Consider the following 15,087-nt stretch of genomic DNA (forward strand, 5'->3'; position numbering starts at 1 on the left):
TAGGTGAGGGAGGGCGGGGAGGGGTGGAGTAATGGGGGGTATTGGGGTGCAAGGGTAGAAGGTGGGTAAAATGGTGATCGAAAGGAGTGGATGGTGATACAGTGGTGGCAAGAGTGATATTTTTACTGGTGTTGAACAGAGGGGAAGTTTAGTGATCATAAATGGGAGGAGACAGTTTAGGAGTAGAGCGGGAGGTGGGGGGGAAAGAGGAGGGTCAAATGAAGGCCAAACGTACAGGGAGAAGAGAGGAGAAGGGGCTGTACAGGGAGGGGAGGGAGGGGGGTCAAATGAAGGCCAGAGGTATGGGGAGAAGAGAGAAGGTGGTGCTGGACAGGTACTGTAGGCTATGAGAGGAGAATGTAGGGGGATAGGCAACCGACAGAGTGAGGGGGATTGGGCCAGATGGTAATTGAGGGAGGAGTATGGGACTGTAAGGTCAGAGGGAGGGGAGAGGAAGGAATTACCGAGAGGGGAGACATGGTTGTGAAGCAAAGGTTGAGGAAGGGGAAGTTGAAGAGAGATTGGAGGTGTAAGAGAATAATTTAAGGTATGAGGGAGGGGAAGAGCGGAAAGGGATGAGGAGAAAGGGGGAGGGAAGGGGGAAGGTAAGGAAAGTTGATCTGTAGACCAGGTTGTATGAAAGGTGGATTAAGTAGGGGGGGGAGGTGTATAGGATTAGGGGGATTAGGGGGGAGGAGATAGCATTGGAATATTGGGAAGATGCAGGGTGGGGAGAGGGAGTGGAGGCCGGAGGTAAGGCAGACGAGATAGGGGGAAGATCATATTGGGAAGGGGGAAGAATGGGAGAGGAGGGGGGACAAAGGATAAGCCTGTGTCTCCCTGGAGAGCGGCCTGATGGAGTATAGGGGGGTCAGGGAGGTTAGCAAGGGAGAAAGGAGAGGAGCTAGAAGAAGAATCGAGGGAGATCATAGTCATATGGGTGGGATGAACGGAGTGGAAGAGGTGGTCAAAGAGAGAGAGACAGGGGTCTGTAGCTTTAATCATGACAGTGCCATTAGTGTAAAGTGTAATGGTGAGAGAACCATTAAAGCAAGCGGAGGGGGAAATTTTTAGCCACTGCCCATGCGGGATAGATGAGGAGGAGGAGACGTTGAAGGAATTGAAGAAGCTGGTGGACCAGGAAGGGATGTCGTGAGTGAAAAAAATGAAGTCATTTTTGAGCTTCCCTAGACGCCCATTATGGAATTGGTCAACAAAGAGGGAATCATGGAATTGTTCAATGGTGTTGTGCTTGAAACGTTTTGGTGCTGCTTTGGACAGATTGGGGGGATAAATGACTTTGAAGCAGTTAACTCCAGACTTAATTCAAATGGAAGCCATGATAGGGAGATGAGGGGTAGGGGATATGGGGGGGGTAGAGAAAGGGGCCACTAGGGTTGCGATAGCGCAAAGAAGTATAATAAGAGGAGGGCGCATATTCTGGAAATCTAGTGAGAATAATCCAATAAGATTGTGGTCAGGAGGCGACTAGAAACGCAGGGCCAAGGACTCTGGTCCAACTCCCCTATAATATATCATTCGGGTGGGATAGAAGGCTAGCTTGACTCCAGTGGCAGAGTGGGCAAGGGACCATTAATGGGGCCAACCCTGCCACCAGGGATTACGCCCTCCGAGTACGGAATCCAGCGTGGAAATGAGTGACACCTGGTGGATCACAGTGATGGGCACAGACATTTACCCTGTTTTGGATCGAAACTCCGGGCGAAGGCAGCTCCCAGGGCAGGCAGATGGCCACCGTAATAGCAAATCCAGTGGGGAGGCTCGTGGGAGGCCTTGCAAGTTAAGCAGAGACCTAGGAGGGTAGAGGGCAAGCAGATCAGGACCAAAAAGGAGGTACTATTGGCCACCAGAGGTGAGCCAGCTGACCAGAATAAAAGAGAAGTCCAGGACTGATGACTGACCACAACCGTTCCAAGATGGCTGCCGCATTTGCTCATCCAGATAGGAGGTTCGTGGGAGTCCCTTCTTTGTGTCCATGGCTCTTGTGCCCTAGGCAGGAGGAAAATGTCCCAAGCTGAAAAATGGCTGCCTGATTGTAGGCGGCCCTCTGAAGGGGATTCGAGCCTTGAATCTTTCCTTTCAATCATTATTGTTATTATGAAAGACTTTTGAGGCTCAGCACATTTAACATTGAGGTAGTTGATGGCTTGAAGTGGATGGGAGAGGCCTTCAGGGAACCATACTTTCAGAAGACCCCTCAATTTAACCTGGAATCTCTTGTGGTCGCAGGGACCGAGCGGCGAGCTCCCGTAGTATGGGACACACCCACCTGCAAACCGGGACCTGGGGGAAGGAGGGCGAACTTTCCGTGTAGCCTCCTGGGGTTCCAGGGCTCCGATGTGGCCGGCCGGTCCGAGAGAAGGGAGAAGAGGAAGATATGCACATCAGCAGGGGGTCTTCTGGCCCCCGGTGAAGCCGATGACCCGCCTGTGCCAATCGGATGCTTGCCCCGACCAAAGATGGCGGGTGGCACAGAGGGGAAATGCAACGAGGCCCACCGGCTTCGCGGCAGCCTTAAAGACTCCTGGAGAGGTCGAGAGCCCCGCTTTGCCCAATCTGTTCGTTCCTGGAGGGAGGGGGCGGGCAGTCAACCAAATAACCGCAACAGCTGCGTGCACTGACGACAGGCAACGCAGCTAGAGATGCAGAGAGCCCTCCCGGCTCAATAGCAGCGAGTGCGGTCGGTCGCCAGGCTGCTCGGGACTGCGAGGAGAAAGGGGAAGTCACCGCAGATACAGGCGATCCCCACGTCCCATCCTCGCCCCTTAAAACTTCACACTTGTTCCGTCACGTGGCATGGCTAGAGGTACAAAGAGCCCTCATGACTCAATGGCAGCATGTGTGGTCGCCTGGCCGCTTGGAGCTGCGAGGAGAAAGGGGACTCACCGCAGCTACAGGCAGTCCCCACGTCCCATCCTCGTCCCTCCAGCCTTCAATATTCACTCCACGATTGGGCCGTGTGGCCAAGCGGCAGTCCACTTTTTCCGGCAGTGGCGGAGCCCTCCCCGCCGAGAGGGAGGCGGCAGGAGCAGGCAGGGTGGCGAAGAGCCGTGTTTCGGATGAACGGCTCACGTCAAAACCCAGAGTCGTGGCCTGGTCGCTTGATCGATGAAGCAGGCTTGGTCGGTGATGAGAGACGAGGTCTGGCATCGAGGTCCTGAGGTAAGTCCGATGGGGAAGTGGTGCGGAAGGAGAGAGAAAGTTTTCGGTTCGAGGCTAACAGAGATTTCAGCTCATTAGAGCGATCTCAGCTTCGGGAGCTCCATCTTGAGCTCATCTTCCTCCGGCGGCCATCTTCCTCCTCTCGTGTAAAATCAGTTGCTCGACTCCCATGATCTCAGCTCGGTGTATCTCTGTCTGAAGCTCAGCAATGTCCCAGTATTTCTGTTGTTTGGCTGCAGTTTGATATGATATCGACTGCCCTATCAGGCGGGTCTTCAGTGCCTCCCAGAGCATTGTCTGGAATCCTACCGAGCCCTTGTTAAGCTCTGCATAATCAACAGTCTGCTGCCTAACAAAGTCATCATTAGAAGCATCTCATAGCCCCCAGGAGTTTAGGCACCACTGCCCGAGTTGTGGATAGCTTTTTCGCCAGCAATAGGGACGCATGGTCTGTGAAATGCAAGTGGCAGAATCTGTACTGGAGTCACCATGGTGGCATCCATTGAGGGTATGAAAAAATGATCTATTCTGGAGGAGGAGTAAATTGAGCAAGAGTAGTACATAATTCGCTAGTGTCAGGGTGATAAAGGCGCCATTTGTCAGTGAGGGCTATGGAGCTTGACATGCGTTCATAATGGCGAATTCCTGAGCGTGGGCAGTCTTTGTGTCGGCCGTGGGTCCATGACTGTGTTAAAGTCCACTCCCACCACTATTCTACCAGGAGGAGAGTGCAATAGCACACGAGTGAGGGCCTGAAGTGTGTCTTCTACTAGGTTAGTGGGGGGCATATACCTCCACAAAGGTCCAGCGACTATTTCCCATTCACCCTTCTATCACCATATAACTTCCCAGGTTGTTCTAGTGTGTTGTCATGACCTGCAGTGGCAAGTGCTTATGAATGAGAATGGCAGTCCCCCTAGAGATAGACTCCAGTGTATCCATCTTTGCCTAGAAAGGGGCATCGGTTTCCTAGCAGAAGTGTCTCTTGCAGCAGGACTGCACCATCCATCTGCAGGCACTGGGCCATGCAGAACTGATCACGTCTCCTACAGAACCAAGCCCAACAGCGGCAGGTGGCTTGCTCCTCAGAAACCTCAGAGCTCAGGCAGGTCGGCCAACAGTCACTGCATCCTCAACGTGTCCGGGTCTCCTGGGTGGCCGCCCACGTCCACGGTGGTGCTGGGTTAGGTGTTTGTGGTTAATTTTGAGTGAGTTCGGGAGAGTTCTGGCCTTAGTAATTTCTATGACTTGGACATCAAAACAATACACAAGAATACAAAACAGGTAGACACCAAAAAAAAGCTCAAATATAGAAAACATATTCAAATTTAAAAATGTTCTTCTTTATTTTATATACTTTATTATTTTAGTTCATTAATTGCAATAATTTTTTATTTTGTAAAATAGTTGTGGACCTCCAGAGGTCCTCGGACCACAGGTTATGAAACTCTGCTTCAGAGCTCATACGGGGGCACTTGAGGACTAATTTACATCCTATTCTGACAGTGCAAAATTTAAGTAGTAGAATGGGGAAATAAAGAACAAGGTTGTTATCCAAAATGATAGTTCTGTTGGTGTGAATCTACCTCTTGGTGCACTTCCCCATAATCATTGAGTTGCAAAATATAATCATTTTGATGTAAAGTTAGGAAACAAGCTGTATTAGAACTGGTATTTGTTTTTTATACCTAGGCTTGTGTTCGAACAGTGTGGGCATTTTAATTTTCTTAGGCATCGCAAAAAAACATCTCTGATTCTCTTTCAAAAATGCTTGAAACTAATGTGAATAAAAATTGCAATATTTATATGGCATGCTGAGAGCACTAATATCAGTTATTTCTAGAAGTGAAATTAAGCAAGCATTTGGGAAAAGAACACGCAATTACCCATAATTATGTGAAAAGACATCTGGCATTGAGCACTATATATTAGCATTAAATGTGCCCTGTTTCCAGACAATCAAATGTCAATACTGATACTCATTCAGTTTATCATTCAAATTGGATGACCACACACTTCAGTTGTTATGAACATTGCATGATTTCTTGCAAATGTGTTATAGTTTTTTGTTTCCTATATTTTACAAAAAGTTTTTTATGGATCCAAATTTTCACCAATTCAATAAATAAACAAAATTTCGTACCCCAGGGACACAACACTTACAATATATACAGCACTGAACAAGGCACATAGACTTGACACATTTCATATAAGACATCATAGTACAAAACATATCATCGCTCCAGTTCTGTGCATTCAAAAGAACTTTGAAATGTAACAATCGCCGCTGCTATGTACAATTGAAACAATTTATACTTGAATTCTGCAAGGGCAGTGCTCCTACTGAGCTGAAACCGAAATTCTTTTAGATCTGTAAGTTAGTTTATCAATGAGCTACAGTGGAATTGCATAGTAGAACACTTGTTTGGCTTTGATCAAAAATCAGTCGACGCGTTTTGAACCCTTTCCAGCATTTTTTAGGGATCTCCTCAGGACTCCGAACACAAATAGAGCTCTTTTTCTCCGCAGAACATCACTTTGCCATTTATTCAACTCTAGTCTTGCCGCAATTTTCACTGCAGGTGTTCAGAACTGGCATTTCGCCAAACATATCAATCTTTGGACCATCTGTGAAACATCTTCGTTGTAATGCAGTCCTCGTTGCTAGCACCCATCGTCTTTCCTCTGTCCTGTACCAGGATTGGGAAAAGTACACGAAATTACCCATAATTATCTGAAAAGACATCTGGCATTTAGCGCTATATATCAGTATTAAATGTGCCCATGTTTCCAGTTTAGACACGAGGATGCAGATTGTGCTAAATATAATAGTGCAAAACCACAGGCACTGCGTAACAACAGCCGCCCGGGTTCTGGTATTTTGCATTGTTCTCGTGCTCTTTCACTTTAATAGTGCTTCGAACGCAGTGTATGTGCATGACGTGGCTTAAGGGTGTAATTTCACGTGGGAAACATAACACAAAATTCCCAAATTACATGAATTACACCACTGTAATTTAAATGTCACCCATGCCTAGTTATTTCATAACTGTATTAGGTGCTTTATTTACCTGTATTTGCCATACATGAATACAATAAAGGAACAAAACCGTCTTCTACTATAGAAGTAATATATACATATTTATACATATATATATATACACACCGGCACACCGGCACACCGGCACACACACACACACACCTCCCCTCCCCTTTTAAAACCATGTAAATAGTGTTTGCAGACTAAAGAAGGGTTTTAGAACAGATGTTAAAAATAAGGAAGAGATAAAATATGGATTTGGGAACAAAAGTAGTTGGGACAATGCAGTCCCTTGATTGTTTTTTGAAAAGGGAACTGCGGGCTTTTTTTCTTCCTCCTCCTTTTCATGTCACAGTCCTCGTTGGACCTTCCTGTATCATGCTTTAATATCCACTTTCATAATACAGTTAAAAGAGGTAGGTGTATGTCCAAATGTTCTCAGATCTACTCTGCACTCCCTTTTGTATACATGCTCCGTTTCTTTATAGCCATTTTATCTCGTCATCCAAATTGAAAGTCTTTGCTTCCAGATTGCTGCTAGACTCCATGTATACTGACCTCCGTCTGTTCATTTAGTGGGTCATCTTATGCACTACTTCTGTGATGTGCTCCAGCTTCCACTTGCTTTTTGTTAATGTAGGAGTGTTTTTTTAATAAACAGAGTTAATGTTTTCATCATTGTACATCTGGCATTCTAAGATATATCGTCTTTGTGTTTCCTGCATTCTGATGTAGCCAGTGCTTAATTTGAGCCAATTGTTGCCGGTGAGGCCACGGCAACTAATGTTTGGGGATCGGCGCTTATTTTTCCGAATACCATATTTACTAAGTGCATGAGAGGGAAAAACAACCAAATTGGAAAAATGGAGGAAGAGAAAGACGGAAAAACCACCATGAAGGGAGAAAGCAGGAACCTGCAAGAGCAGTAAAAAAGGGCAGGGAGTGTCTGATAGTGGATTAAAGGCTACCAGCTTTGGTATTTGGCGTGCCAACGTTTAATTGCACCGGCCACCGAATTCTGAGCAGAGCTTGGGGAACCGGCAGTCTTTTATACACAAATTAAGCACTGGGTGTAGCACTGTTTTAAGCAAATGTTTCTACTTTGGTACCTGTACCCCTGCAGAAGAAAAGTGCATTACAAATCTTTCTTTGTATTTTGACTTCCAAAGACAGTTGCCATCTGCGGTTTGTTTCCACCTAAATGCTTGTTCTGCAGTGGGAAAGACATTTGCTTTGACAAGTGCTAATTAACAAGATTGTAATTTAGCACATTCCGGGAGCAAATAGTTCTTAAATCTTGTCAGCGTGGGCATAGATTAGCAGAACTCTCAAAGATGACTGGCTATGAAATTTATTGGACACAATATATTTCCTCTACATAATATCTCTCATGCATTAATTTATAGCTTTTGTCTACAAATATGTTCCTTGCTACTATGTGAAGTATACTATTTATTTAATAGGTTAGACCCATTTTGCTTTTATAAACCATGTAGATCACAAAACCACAGGATTTACGACTGCAAAAGAGTGTTTTGAAATGTACGAAATTCTTTTTACAAGTGAAAAACGTCTTTTCAATGTATAAAAGGGGTTTTGCGATCCATTACAAGTTGTAAATACGAGGGAGAGAAAAAGGGGCATCCTCTCATATTTCTGACTTTGATAGAATCAACTACAATTGCAGTCGCAAGCCATTGATCAGATACTGGCATCCCAAAAGAGTGAATCCTTTGCGCTCGGTAGTTTTCATATTCATTGATGAAGACTGAAATTCAGTTGATTATTTACTAGGTCTGATGTGAAACTCTTTTCGTGTGAAACATTCCTAAAATACCCCTGCCACCCAAATTCCCTTACCTACTCTAAACCCTAAAAATAGCCTTGCCAACCAAATACTCTTACCCACCCTAAAAATACCCTTGCCACCCAAATACCCCATACACCCTAAACCCTAATAATTCCCTTGCCACCCAAATACCCTTACCCACCCTAAACCCTAAAAATACCCTTGCCAACCAAATACCCCTACCCACCCTAAACCTAGTTCATATATTACAAATGTATATAAAGATGACTGCCCTGGATGCGTGTGCAGCCAAAGCAATTGTCTTTCAATGCTTTTATTGTCAAACCAATTCAAAAATTGCCGCTGAGAACGTGTGTCCTTGTTAACACATAACAACATTTGGAAAGCCAATAAGTTTCACTGCTGAGGTCTATTGACTATTGTCTTACAAATGCTTGCCTTAATTCGAATTGGCTAAGCCTTGCCCTCCATACGCCGGGTCTCAAAACACTTTTACGAGCACTAACACACATTCTTGGCAACGAGTAAGGTCATTTTTATTGCAAACTCCTTTTACTATCATATTATAAAAGCAGATTTCTCCCGGTGGTAATGTGTGACTAGAATGAATGTGCATGTCTGTTATGTTAGATGTGGTTGTGCTGGCTATGTGTTGTGTTGTATTTTGTGTGTGTTTGTACTTTGTGTCAACGTGATGATGTTGTATTGTGCTGTGGTTGTTGTATGACGTTCTGTATTGACTGTTTTATTCTTGCTGTGTACCATTATATTTTTATTGTGTTGGCCTGTTGCAGTGTTATGTTGTGTTGCATTCCTGTAGAGATGTCTACAAATGCGTCAATTGCCATTCATTTTCCCCTGACAAGCAACCATTTACCTTGGTCAAAGTAATCAGCCCAAAAAGACGTCATAGATCGGTATGAAATGAGGACTTTAATTGCTCATTATATGTGCAATGCACGCACGTGCCTATCCCGGTTTCTGATCCGTGTCTCGCGCAGACATTTTGGAATTCTCTCCCTCTCACATCTAAGCCGCTCCAACTCGCTTCCATTTCCACATTCCGTTCCAGGACCATCTTCCTTGTTCTCCTTCCTGATGCATTGATGATACTGCCTCGTGTTTTTATTTTTACACCTAATTATTTGCAAACTTGGACAAATTCACAAACAACTACAATTTGGTAAAAAGTCATTAGAAATACAACAAGCATTGGCCGCACGCGCGTCTCGCGCTTAAAGTAAAAAAAAAAAAAAAGCCCTGGAGTTTTGTGTGCGCGTGCGTGCTAGAAGCAGGGGGGAGGAGGGGGGCCTGCGCGATTTACTTGCGGGAGCGATAATTGCTACCATATGGCGGCGCTCGCTCCCGCGAGGAAATCGCCTCACGTGCACGCGTTGCCATTGAAGGCAATGGAACGCGTGCACGTGTTTGGCTGAAAAGCCATGGCAATTGGAAAAGGTCTTTTTGCCTAGCAGCGCATGCGCTCTGCGTAGGCGAGACCTAAAAACAAGCAGCATTGGTGTTATTATTATTGTAGTATAATGTGCATATTGTCCTTCGAATAAGGTACTTTGAATATGGTTTTGGTCACTCTTTATATGTCCGCTTCTTGGTTGTTTTTGCGCTGTCTCAGTGCACCGTTCGTGTGTGACACAGGGTCCACCTGAGCTACTTAAGTTAGATACGCCTGGTTGTATGTGTTTTAGCAGTTGGTGGTTGACCAGCTCTGCCAAGCGCGACGCATTGGCCATTATACCAATGCATTTTAAGTAACGTTTCCACATTAGCTCAATGCCCGAGATAGTCACTCAATGAATGGCACGTGGCTCGGCTGTCACAGCATATTCACAGCATACTAATTAAAGCTGAGCGTTGAACTGCGTTGTGCGCTGTTTCGAATAAGTGGTTGCACTTCCGGGGCCAATTAGAGAGGACAGCATGATAATGGGCTTTCTACATCGTGCTGCCTACCCCACCCGATGGCACAGCTATAGACGCCCTATGTGCGGTGCTATGTGCGGTGCCCCCTGGTTGAGGGAGCCTTTTCCACTCTCAGCCAGTCATTATTATTCAGCCAACAGCTCTAAGAATGCTGGGAATCGCAGCTTTAATTTTCCCATTACAAACAGGGACCTACAAATTGACAAATTCGCAAACACAAATTGTAGAATAGATCTAACTTGTAAATAATGCAGCCACTTTTTAAAGAAACAAAATGAATCCTCCCATTCTTCCAAGGTCGGTACATTGAGTAAGGTTAAACCTGGGTTTTAATGACCCATTTTACCCTGATTAGAAGCACAAGTGTGGTGTGAAGAGCTATATAAAAGTTAGCTGACTGCTAAGCCAGAGGAAATGAAAACATGGTCACAAAAGCAAGACATAACCAAAATGCGAGCTCACCCAAGAAGTTATCCTTACAATTCTGCTGTGTTTGTCTAGTGACTTATTACACATTTTGAATTTCTTGTGCAAGTTTGGTTGCAGTGATTTTTAATGAGTTCTCTTAAAAATGGTTAGATGACTGACTACCTTTAAAAGACGAATTTCATAATTTGTTTTTTCTGTATCATTTTAAAATACATGCGACATAGGCTGTCTTTTGGGTTGGTTCGCGCTACAGAAATATACAAAGCAACAAGTGTCAATTTGTAGACAAAGAACCAACGTTTGATGCAACAGCTCAAACTAAGATAAGAGCAGGAAGTCAAGGCGTATGAGCTGTATGTCCGTCCCCAGCTCTGAGGTCATTGTCAGCTACACAACTCGAGCAACTGCTCCCCCTCAAAAGGGCGTTGCTTCAGGTCAGTGTGTAAGGAAATGACACTGGAGCACTTCATGCATCTGTATCACCGGTTAAGCGCAATCTGACGTTATGTACCACCCCTGCCCCTCCCCCCCCCCCCGCCACCCCTGGTCCGCTGCCAAAGGCATGTGCAAAGCAGACACTGCCTCATGCTGGGCTGCATCCACTACAGGTGCATGAGAGAGGCAGCATCAGTCCTCAGAGGCTTGAGAACTTTCGTTATGATAATATTTTGAGCGGGGTTGGGCTACGCTAGCAGCATGCCCCTGATAACCACTTGCTGAAACTTGCTCCTTGGTTCATGGTCGGTGCCTCAACTGGGCGAGTGTGCACTCGTAAGCTTGGAAGCTTTGGCATAGAATATAACACAGGAACAAAATGCACACTGCTGTTCTGTGCTGTCACCCAGCAAATATAATATATAATCAAAGTAGAGGTGTGTATTTGAATTTCACTAAATGCTTGTTTCCTGGCTGCATATTTTTCTGGCCCTTTGCAGCAGTTCACTTTTAAGAGTTTCTCGTTGCTCAAATGGGAGTAATTTCTGATATTTTGATATTTCCCTCGTCTTCACTGCTTGATTGTGCTCACAAGAAAGCTATGATGGACTTGGCTTCACATCTCTTTGACATTTATTAGATCCTGGTTTAAATTTGTATACATTGAGGAAGAGGGGAAGCAGCACAGACCGCTGACACCAGGATTGTGTAAAAAGGGCCGGTATATTGAAACAGGTGCACATCACAAAACAACCTAGGCCTTTGCCTCACATAACTAAAACATCACTATACAAAATAACTCACCTATATTAAGCTACCCCCTTCCCTAAAATCTCCCCTCATAACACCTTAATGCAGTAATATTGTACCCTCTCCAGATCTGTAACTGTGACCTTTAAACTCCCCAATCCTTTACTACAACTATTAACCCCTACTGAAGTAGGCTTCCTACATAACCTTGAACTTCCTGTGACATCTAGGCATGAACTGATCCACCTGTTCCCTTTCAGCCTGAATTGGCGCTGTCAACAAGAATAAACTTTGTTAAACGATGACAACTTCTCTGCCAACCTTCTATGCTCCAAAGCGACAACCCTAATTAAGAACAATAACCCCTGCGCACCTGTTCTGATGAAGCCGACCCAGGACAATACCTTCCCTTGACCAAGGCCCTCCCCACTGACAAAGATAATCAATTGGAGGAAGGGGCAAAAACTACCACTGCCTAGGTACCAACCACCATATTATCAACAAAAAGGCAGCTGGCACCTACAAAATGATCAACTATATACCCCTTTTGGCTACAAAAGTCACCCACAAATTGCCCAACCCGTGAGCAGTCATCAGACTGCTCCACTTCCCCAAAATACCAGGGGGGAGCTGGATATGGTGCTTCTATGTTAATGCTTAATATTACAGTAAAGGGTGGAACGACATGAAAGGGATAGGACTGTAGAAAGGTTTGCAGGTTACTATTAATTAAGGACGCTATCCTAGCACTTGTCATGTATTGCACCTTTTCTGCCTGGGGCGCACATGCCCAAGTAACGTCCTAGGCATTTTAACACGAATATCATTATTTTAAATACCGCCTATTGACGTGCATGCTCAACATCACGTTGTTTAAAACAACTAGAAACTAAATAAATGTAGCTGATGTCTCTCAGTGTCGCACTTCTTTTGACCTATTCTTTGTTTTTGTTCTAAGAAGCCAAGGCACCACGAAAACATCCGGGAAGTAAAAATCTATGCACACAGCGAGATGATGGAAAACAAACATTGAGCCACATCAGATAAGACAGCTCGATCGGATTTAGTTGAATATATGCAATTGCTACTTCGTAATATATCCACCAGAGAATGGCAATGCTCCGCCTGTGTGAATGTGTTGTATGTTGAGTTAATGAAATAGGAAAGTAAACATCTGTGAGCTGTACTTCGGTCCACTCAACAAAGAAAAGGCGCCATTTTAGAGAAATTGTTTAGGATTCACCAATGTGTCTAGCATGTCTTTCAGTTAGAAAAGTTTTATTTTCAGAAAGAAACTCAAGAAACACATTGTATCACTTAGTACAGAGTGTAAGAATGTTTTCAAGCAACAACTCGCAGGATCTCTTGATTTGTTGCTTTACAGCAAATTTGGTTTAATCTTTATTGAAACAAATACCAGTTTATGCTGACAAGTGTCACATTTTGCTGGCAGATAACATCAAAGTGTAATTGCATATACATTTAGTCTAATAGATCGTGAAAGACCGTTTTTTAGCGCGATAGTAAGTGAATTCACTGCCGTAACCGACAGCCGATCTACTCACTCTTAAAATATGCTTCAGTCACCGGTTCTTGCCTCCTGTGCCCTTCCCTTCCCTTCCCTTCATCCCTTTCAGCCCTCTTCTTCCCTCGACTCCCCATGACTCTCCAAGATCACGTTATTTATTTATTTTTTTAAACAAATTTTATTTCGTCAAGTTGCACATATATTGCAGGGCTCTGCACTCCAGAGACAGCTGCACAATCCAACAATTCTATCATGGTGACTTTGACTTTTGCACAAAATATCCAAACACATACCAACAACACCCCCCTCCAACTCCCTGATCGCACCATATTCACATAGTCCTGACCACCACATAGAAATACAACAGAAAGGGTAGACCCCTCTGGGCCCTCCCGTAGCATGCCGCCACAGCCCAAAAATATGAATACGTATTATCCCACCGGATGGTCCTCAGTCACTGGTGGCGGGTCTAACAACAGACCCCGATAATCCGCCCACCGTTTCCAAATCTTGTAGTGTTTGCGTGGGCACCCCCTAGCTACAAAAATAGGTTTTTCTAACCCCAAGGCAAAAATCAAGTCCATTCATCCATGCGGCTACTGATGGGGCCCTCGGTGCCTTCCATACCTTGGCAATGTCTCTTTTCGCCAGTGTAAAACCCAATTGCATAAGGTGTCGCTTATAAATATTGGCTCCTATTCCCTCCATGACATGAAGTAAGGCCAGTTGCGGCGTGCGGGGGAGCTCCCACCCCAGAACCTCCGAAAGGCAGGAATATACTCCTCCTCAAAAGCACTCAAGAGACGGGCAACTCCAAACAGTGTGAATGAATGTACCCTCCTCGTGGCCACAACGAAGGCACACAGGGAAGGCGATCAGCCCCGCCTTCCACAGACGCACTCGGGTAAAATAGACCCTGTGTAAATACTTGAACTGAACCAGGCGAAGTCGCATCGCTATGGCCGCCCCTCGCGGGGCTGCCAAAGCCTCGGTCCAATCCTCCTCCTCAAGCACTCCCACCTCCTCCTCCCAAGCCCTCCGAAGCCTCTGAAGTGTAGGGGATCAATGGGTGACCAGGGATTGGTAAATTTGAGAGATTTTCCGGTCAGAGAGATCACCCATGAAAACCTTCGCCTCTAGTGGGCTGAATTCCGGCAGCGTCTCCAAGCCCTCCAGATAAGGGGACAGGGCATGCCGAAATTGAAGGTAGCGGTAGAATTGGGATCGTGGCATAAGGAATTCTGTCTGCAGACCTTGAAAGGATTTGAGCGTCCGACCCCTCATAACATCCCCAAGGACCGAAATGCCTATCGTGTCCCATCCCCAGAAACCATGCGGAGCCGCCAGCTGAGGCAAACGCCCGTTGCCCCAGAGGGGGGTTTCCCGAGTCAAGGTGTTCCACCACCCCATTCGGCGCAAGTCCTGCATCCAGATGAAACACACCACCCACGTAGCCGACGGCAGCGACCCGCGCAGCGGCACTGAGTAAAGTATTGTATGTAGGGAATGGTGTCCCATGAGTTGTTACTCAACTGCATATGCTGGGTCTCCCCTGTCACTGTACCACCATTCGTTAAGAACCAGCAAGTGTGAGGCTTGATAGTACGAAATAACGTCGAAGGACGCCAGTCCCCCGCAGTAGGTGGACAGGAAGCACGTGCGCAGAGCCACCCGCACCTTTCCCCCCTCCCACAGGACCAGTGCTGCATTCACCAGTCTAAACCATCAGGGTGGGATCTGACATGGATGATTCTGTAATTGGTAGAGGAGCCGGGGAAGCGCCACCATCTTAAAGATCGCCGATCTGCCATACAAAGACAGAGGCATACGGGACCAGGACTTCAGATCCTCACGAGTCCGTTCCCACACTGGGGCCAGGTTGCGCTCCCAGTAGACTGCAGGGACATCCGATAAGAATATGCCTAGATATTTCAGTCCCCCCACCGCCAACTGAACTGAGGAAGCCCATGC

General features: G+C 45.7%; 2 protein-coding genes across 4 annotated transcripts in view; one reads left to right on the forward strand and one right to left on the reverse strand.

The window, feature by feature from the left end:
• The window catches only part of FAM149A (family with sequence similarity 149 member A), a 539,436-nt gene that overhangs the window by 326,570 nt on the left and 197,779 nt on the right, over positions 1–15,087 (forward strand). The gene's annotated exons all lie outside the window — the stretch shown is intronic.
• Positions 1–15,087, reverse strand: part of LOC146862707 (uncharacterized) — a 228,024-nt gene that overhangs the window by 28,874 nt on the left and 184,063 nt on the right. Inside the window, exon 6 of one of the 2 annotated variants that reach the window (XM_085641975.1) lies at positions 4,513–5,873. The exons of the other annotated variant lie outside the window; for it this stretch is intronic. Within the exon in view, the coding sequence (XP_085498101.1) occupies positions 5,796–5,873 (78 nt within the window). The 3' untranslated portion in view covers positions 4,513–5,795. Of the gene's footprint in view, positions 1–4,512; positions 5,874–15,087 lie in introns of those variants that run through there. 2 annotated transcript variants of the gene reach the window in all.

This window comes from Triturus cristatus, chromosome 2_2, assembly GCF_964204655.1.
Source record: "Triturus cristatus chromosome 2_2, aTriCri1.1, whole genome shotgun sequence".
Taxonomy (NCBI): domain Eukaryota; kingdom Metazoa; phylum Chordata; class Amphibia; order Caudata; family Salamandridae; genus Triturus; species Triturus cristatus.